The sequence below is a fragment of the Penaeus monodon genome, chromosome 6 (assembly GCF_015228065.2).
Source record: "Penaeus monodon isolate SGIC_2016 chromosome 6, NSTDA_Pmon_1, whole genome shotgun sequence".
Lineage (NCBI taxonomy): Eukaryota > Metazoa > Arthropoda > Malacostraca > Decapoda > Penaeidae > Penaeus > Penaeus monodon.
Window position 1 is genome coordinate 1,814,728 of NC_051391.1, and position 7,500 is coordinate 1,822,227.

Consider the following 7,500-nt stretch of genomic DNA (forward strand, 5'->3'; position numbering starts at 1 on the left):
TTCTATTAAATGGTCCGACATGTAAGTGTCTTGTGCATCTGGCGTTGTGCATCAATTGCATTAATGCTTCTATTGATATATTTCTCACTTGAAATTAGTACGTCGCACAAGTAACCGTTGGTTCATGAAAATAATTTTTTATGCCTGTATTTTCTACTGATGATAGATTTTGGAATGTTTTTGTTTTGTTGTTTTTTATTCTATTCTTTTCCTTCGGCTATTGTTTTTATTTTCCTCTGCATCTGCGAATATTGAATGCCCTAGACCTAGATAACATGCTGTATTTTTTTTTTTCTTTTTTAACATAAGTCAAATTGCCAGTTGAAGTGAACCATAGTATCGTTATCGATTCCTAATTTTAAATAATATATATATAGTATCTACAATAGCATGGATTTCTCTACCACCGCCCCATTATTCCGACCCCCCCCCCCTCTGCTTCATATACTTCCCCCCTCCCCCCCATCGTTTCCCATTTTCCCTCAAATGAAACAAAAAAAAAAACGGATGTCCCGACGCCCGACCGACCCTCACGCGCCTTCTCTCTCCCCCCCCACTCCTCAGCGCCGTGCATCGTGCCCACCATCGAGCACGGACGCCTCAAGAACCGGACGCTGGCGGGGGCGCTGGTCACCCACGGCAGCGTCATCGAGGTGGACTGCGACGAACGCTACGAGCTCGCCTACAGCCTGGCGCCCTCGCTCTGCTACAACGGCACGTGGACGCATTACCCTCGATGCCAGCCCGGTGGGTGGGACCGCGCCTGGTAACCCGCGTTAAGAGGCGGTAGCATGCGAGTTATATAATAATATGTGTTTGAAAGATTGTGTTTTAGATTTTTAGGTTGTGTTCTGTTTTTTTTTTTTTTTTTTTTTTAAGAATTGTAATCGTCATTGTAGTGAAACTATAGATTTTTAGTTTTCTTGGTTTTAATTGTTTAAATATGATCATTTTAGCTTTGATTATTTGGTTCCGTTTCCCCGGAATGAGATCATTTACTTTAGCTCTGTAAGGTGTATATATATATTTTCGTGTCTATGAACTTAGTTATGTCTGCTATCCTATCTACACGACTTAATCCTTAATTATATACATTATATACATAGATAGATAGATACAGGTAGATAGATAGATAGATAGAAAATTTATAGCCTGCATTTGTACAACGCATTATACAGGAAAAGCTGCTCATTGACTCTCAATAGCTTCTAGTCCACACATTCAGTCCGCAGAATTACAAACAATAAATGAAAACCCTCATGAAACCGTATACTGTGCCACAGCTCGGTGCAAGAAGCTGCCTCCTCGACCTCGCCATGGCATGGTCATCGCCCCGAGAACCGACCATGGCATGTGGGCACGATACCGCTGCAGGGACGGCTATCAGCTGCATGGCAACGCAACCACCAAATGCAAATATGGCAACTGGACGGGCAGCACCCCCACCTGCGTCGAAGGTGAGATGGTGTCCCTGCTTTGTGAACGGGCATGCGGCCTTGCGTATGTGGGTATGTCTGGGGGGGGATATATTGTATGTGTGTATATGCTCACATACATACATAAAAACACATACACACACATTCACGCTCGCACTCGCACACACACTCACTCTCTCACTCACACACACACACACACACACACACACACACACACACACACACACACACACACACACGCACGCACGCACGCACGCACGCACGCACGCACACACACACACAAACAAACACACGAACATATACGTGTGTGTTCTTTTCTTTTTTTTTCCTTTAAATCCCGAATGAGCCACAAGCCGTCGTTTTCCTCCCCCAGTGTACTGTCCTTTCCCCGGCGAAGTCGCAAACGGCCGCGTGCTGTTGGTGGGTAACATGGGCATGTACGACTACCGTTCTTACGTCAAGAAGGTAAGGGGAGAGAGAGAGAGAGAGAGAGAGAGAGAGAGGGGGGGGGGGGAGAGAGAGAGAGAGAGGGAGAGAGAGATCGACAACAACGAGAGAGAGAGGAGAGGGAGAGGGAGAGGAGAGGAGAGGAGAGGGAGAGGGAGAGAGAGAGAGAGAGAGAGAGAGAGAGAGAGAGAGAGAGAGAGTTCTTGGGATGAATGTACCGGAGATGAAATATTTCCCCCTGTTTTGCAAACCCTCTCTAACTAGGATTCCCGAAGCTCTGTGCACGAAAGAGTCACATTTCTCGCATTCCGCAGGTCCGGAACAACCGGCAGATCCGCTACGACTGTGACCGCGGTTATTACCTGGTGGAGGGGCCGCCCGGAGCCACCTGCGTCGCCGGCCAGTGGAGCCCCAAGGAAATGCCAAGGTAAGGTCACTGAATGACTGAGTGCTTTATGTATGGTTATTAACAGGATATCAGATTCCGTTTTTCATGGTATAATGTCGTGTTGTCTGGAAAATGGGTGAAGGGGTTGATGCACTTTCATGACTTCCCCAAAACCATGACTGGCAGTGTCTCTTCCTCTGCCCCTTCTAACCTTCTAACCTCTGATTCTACTACTCATAACTATAAATTTTCACATGCTAGAATAAATTATTGGACTTTGTAAACCTTCTAATTCTACTACACATCGCTGTTAAGCTCTATCAGCAGGAATGAATGATAGGGATTTTTAAAACTTGTTATTAGAAGTTAGAATAAGATCACAGCAGGAAATTCAGACTAGCCGAGAGACCCCGGAGCAAATCGCCGGAACCAAACATGCTTCTGGCAGACCGCGCACGTTCCTGGCAGTGCCTTCTCTTGACAGATGCGACCCCGACCTTCACCCGAGGATCCGCTGGGTCAAGAGGTCAGTCGACAGCCGCGAATACGAGGAGATCCGAAACCAGACGGTGGGCGAGAGCCGCGTCGTGTCTGGCGGAGGCGACGCGTTGGGCCAGGCTCCCGCTAGCGACGACAACCGCATGTTCGTCGCGGGCCCGAAGGAGCGGCCGCGGAAGCCGGCGAGGGACCAGGACCCCATCATCAATGAGCACGAGAGAGTCAGGCCGTTCACCTTCAAGGTGAACTCGAAGCCAAAGGAGGCCGTGAGCACCAGCACGGCGCCGCCGCCCCGAACCACGAAGCCGACGGCAAGCGCTACCCCAGGCACGGCCGCCCCGACGCCGGCGAGGACAACGAGCGAAGCCCCGAGGAAGGTCGTCCGGGACGCCCTCGAGGTGGGGAAGAAGCTGAAGAGTCCCCTTTACGACTTCTACCGGCTCCTGCGCGTCGAGAACGATTCCTCCAGCGAAGTAGGGAAGAAGGAGGCGTGGCCGGAGCTCGTGCGAGTTCCGAGAGGAGCGGCCGAGAGAGAAAAGAAAGACAAGAAGCGCAAGCAGAGAAACAAGTGGAAGAAGAAGGGGAAAAAAGGTCAGTCCAAGAATCATTTCTTTAAAGCAAAATGATGAATAACAGCTTCCCTTTTTTTTTTTTTTTTTAGCCAAAACTGTTTATCGTTAAGCCTCTCTCGCTCTCTCCCGCCGCTGCAGTTCCCCGCTGCCAGGCCATTCCGAGCCAGCCCTACCTGCGCGTGGAGGTGGCCCGCTCCGGCCGCGACAAGAACTACACCTACTCGGCAGGCGCCCGCATCAAGGTGACCTGCCTGCACGGATACGGCCTCAACATCGGCAACAAGACGGCGAAATGCGCCAAAGGCAAATGGAAGCCCAAGAAGCCAGAATGCGTAACGCGTGAGTATCTGCGCCCCCTTTCCTCCCTCTGAACGTCCAGCATGTAAGCTTCTGGCAAGAGCCCGTTCCCCTTCGCCGTCGCCCCTCGCGCCATGCCCGGCGCCGCCTTAGAGTACCTAGAGCATGCAGGCAATGCCCGAATGTGTACCCATGCCCGATCGTGACCTCTTAGCATACCGTCACCTGTAAACCTGCCACCCTAACACATCCCGTGAGTATGGACACGCAGTAAGCACGGAGCCTAGGTGCTTAGATTCCAGTAGCATTAAAGCCCAAAGTTGCGCAGCGTGTAAACAACATGGCGAAAGACCTCGTGCCTAATCCCTAGTCCCTGAGTACGTGTTGGATTAGTTATCTGTGCCTCCTGTCTGTCTCGTCCGGTGTCAGAACATAGAAGATTATAAGGCATAAAATTCTTGTCCTTAGTTATGCAACCTTGTGTCTAACTCGTTCAGGTGTTGCTTCTGTTTTTTTTGAAAATTGGCCTTGTGCTCTAAGTTAAAATTGTAATGATAAATAAATGAATAAGGGAGAGAGCTCAACAAATATATAAAGGACTGACTTAAAAAAACAGTGCACATAAAAAAATATTTAGAAATAGTATCATCAGCATTATCAATATTACTGGTAGTGATTGTAGTGGTATTTGTTTGGATGTGTTTTATCATCATCATTTTCATTATTATTATTATCATCATTATTATTATTATTATCAATATCGTTATTATTATTATTATTATTATTATTATCATTATTACTATTACTATTACTATTATTATCATCATTATTATCATTATTATTATCATTATTATTATTATTGTTGCTATTTTTACTACTACTGTGAACTATCATTATTATCACTAACTGTTGTTAATATTGTTATCATTATTATTATCATTATTATTACTTATCATGATTATCGTAATTATTGCCATCGTCATTACTGTCATCATTATTTTTAAAAATTATTATCATTAATTTTGATTATCGTTACTGCTATAATTGTTCTTACTGTTATTATCATTATTTCTTCCTCCCTCGTTTTCCTTTACATATTCCTTTACGCTAAGTCAATATTAACTAAACATCTGCTTGGTTCCTTAATTCCGTTTTGTTATCATTACTCTTATTATAACCTTCGATTATTTTTTTTGCAAGTCCTTACCACTTTTTATGTTCACAATCTGTATCTTACATGGAAGCGCACATGATTTCAAGATTATTACAGTAGCAATCATACACATAATTAATGTTTTGTAGTTACTAGCTCACACAGTAGTGGCATGAGTAACTGCAACTGCAAGCTACTCTAAGACAGGTAGCACCACCCAGTCTCGGTGAAAATCCTATCTGGCAACTGCCGAGCTAAGCCCCGCCTCTCTGCCTTCCATTCATTGCAAATGTTGATTTGGGATTTTTCTTTTTTCTTTTTTCTTGATATGCTTTCTGATGTTGTTTTTTCATTAATGAGTTATTTTCGTAGTAAATATTTTATAAAAATCGTAAAAAATGCATAGATTGAGGTTTAAAAAAAAAGCAGAGCTGATGACTTCATCATGTTTAGGCGATGAAGGCGTGTCTTAAAATATCAGATGTAACTGGATAACACATTTGCTCTTATAATTTACTCGATGTTGTTATGATTCCCAGAAATAAAAAAAAAAATCATATACACCCTTTTATTTATGATAAGGAAGTGTTCCATACCATTAACAACCGTCAGAAGACTTTAGGGGAAAAAAATCAATTTTGGGGTCCAATAGGCTAAGCGGAAGTGGTGCTAGCTGTCTTACATGTACCGTGGGTTAGAGCATGTCATAAAGTCTTAGACGTGGCGGGAGAATAGGTTGATGTAGCCGGAAAATTGGCAGATTCGTTGAAAATCCACTCTTGTTATGTCTAATTTCAGGGAAAAAAACAGAAACTGGCAACTCACTCCGAATTCTGGGATGCTTCGATTCGCCAATTTTTTTTTTCTTTCTTACTTTCTTTTCCTTCTTTTATAATAATAATTCTCATCAGTTGACATTTTATGGATATGTTTAGATATGTTTTGGTATTTTCTAAATCCACACATAATATTAATCTTGCTATACATCTTTGTTTTTATTTCTTCTTTCAAAAGTAACTTGGGGAATCGAAGTATTCCGAAGCCTGGGTTGAGTTGCCAGTGTTCATTTTTTTTCCGAGATTAGACAGAGTATAAAAATAGCCCCCCCCCCCTCCACACCCCTCCCTCCCTCCCTCCTTGTCACGTAGGGTATGCAGTTCCCAAATTTTAAAAATAAATAAATAAAAATAAGTGATCATATTATCCAGGTCCCTTGATTACGAGGAGAATTTTCCTCATCGGATTCCTAATAAAACAGGACATTCGGACTCCCCCCCCCCCCTGTCCCCATAGTTTCACAGCTTTTCTTTCAATAACCATGTGCTTTTTCGCGTGAATTATGGTCAATAATCATAGCAGTCACTTCCATTCAGTTTATAAGTATACTTCCATAATTCAGCTTTCAGATTCTTTATCTTTCGTTCTGTTTATTTTTCTATTAATATACTTACCTCTACCATTCTTCCTCTTTCTCTCTCTGTCTCTCTCTCTCTCTCTCTCTCTCTCTCTCTCTCTCTCTATATATATATATATATATATATATATATATATATATATATATATATATATATATATTGCTAAATATGCTCTGTTCGTCAAGGGTTTAACACGGAACTGCCATCAACGTATCTTTTTTCAGAGCTCAAAGACTTAAAACCTCTGATAAGCATTTATATGTCCATTAATTCTTTAGTTTGCTTCAATTACAGGATGATTGGTTTGGAATAAAAGGCAAACTACTTATATGAAAATAGGCTTTAATATTTGATCACTTTGAAAATAGATATATTTCCATTCACAGTCAACTATCCCCCCCCCTCCCCCCATCCCAAGACTTTGTTTGTCCCCCCTGCAGATCTGGCTTGCCCCCCTCCCCCTCCCCCTCCCCCTCCCTCCAGGACCACATTTTTTATAGTAAATTACACATTTAAAGGTCCGGTTATAGCTTTAAAATACCCCTAGAATTGCTAATTTTTCCCTTTTTTTTATTCACTTCGCTCGCCTACCCACCCTTGCCCCCCCCCCGCCCCGGAAAAAAAACAAATGAGGCCCTGCAGAAACATCAATAATGAAACTAATTCAAAAATAGTAATCATCAGAAACATAGATTATGGTTAAGAGGGTAGCACTTGAAACAAAACTAGCCACATGTAAGCATACCCGACACCCAAAAAGGGCAAGTAACATACATTTCATACTGAACTTAAAGATTAAAGCAAAATCCTTAAAATTAATAGTAATAAATAAAAAAAAAAATAAAAAAAAGCATACAGCCGCAGGCAGACCTGACTTTCAATTGACTCCTAATAGGAAAAATTCTGCAAAAATGCGCCTTAATTGTGCCATGACAATATATATATATATATATATATATATATATATATATATATATATGTATCTTTCTCTTCTGTCTATCCATCTATATTTTTTGCTGTTCACGTTTTTACTATTTTGCTTTATCCTTAATTTGACTTTTTTTTCCTTCTTTTCCTAAAAAAAGAAAACATGACTAGAAATATCATATTATGTTAGAACATTTCTTCATGAATCTCTTTAACAAACAATAATTTTCAGTATTAGTAAATGATCGTCATTATCTGACAATAACAATGAGCATCATATTAGAATTCATAAATGTATATTTTACTTTGGCTTAACATAACGAAAATATTTGCGAAAAAAAATATTATCAATACGTGTTAATACTGT

General features: G+C 42.0%; 1 protein-coding gene across 4 annotated transcripts in view; it reads left to right on the top strand.

Annotated features, from left to right (window-relative positions):
* LOC119574134 (complement receptor type 2-like) overlaps nucleotides 1-7,500 on the top strand; it is a 27,272-nt gene that overhangs the window by 6,156 nt on the left and 13,616 nt on the right. For all 4 annotated transcript variants that reach the window (XM_037921215.1, XM_037921217.1, XM_037921216.1 and 1 more), the window contains exons 5-10: nucleotides 565-747; nucleotides 1,284-1,457; nucleotides 1,810-1,901; nucleotides 2,198-2,310; nucleotides 2,756-3,360; nucleotides 3,480-3,680. In XM_037921215.1, the coding sequence (XP_037777143.1) occupies nucleotides 565-747; nucleotides 1,284-1,457; nucleotides 1,810-1,901; nucleotides 2,198-2,310; nucleotides 2,756-3,360; nucleotides 3,480-3,680 (1,368 nt within the window). The remainder of the gene's footprint in view (nucleotides 1-564; nucleotides 748-1,283; nucleotides 1,458-1,809; nucleotides 1,902-2,197; nucleotides 2,311-2,755; nucleotides 3,361-3,479; nucleotides 3,681-7,500) is intronic.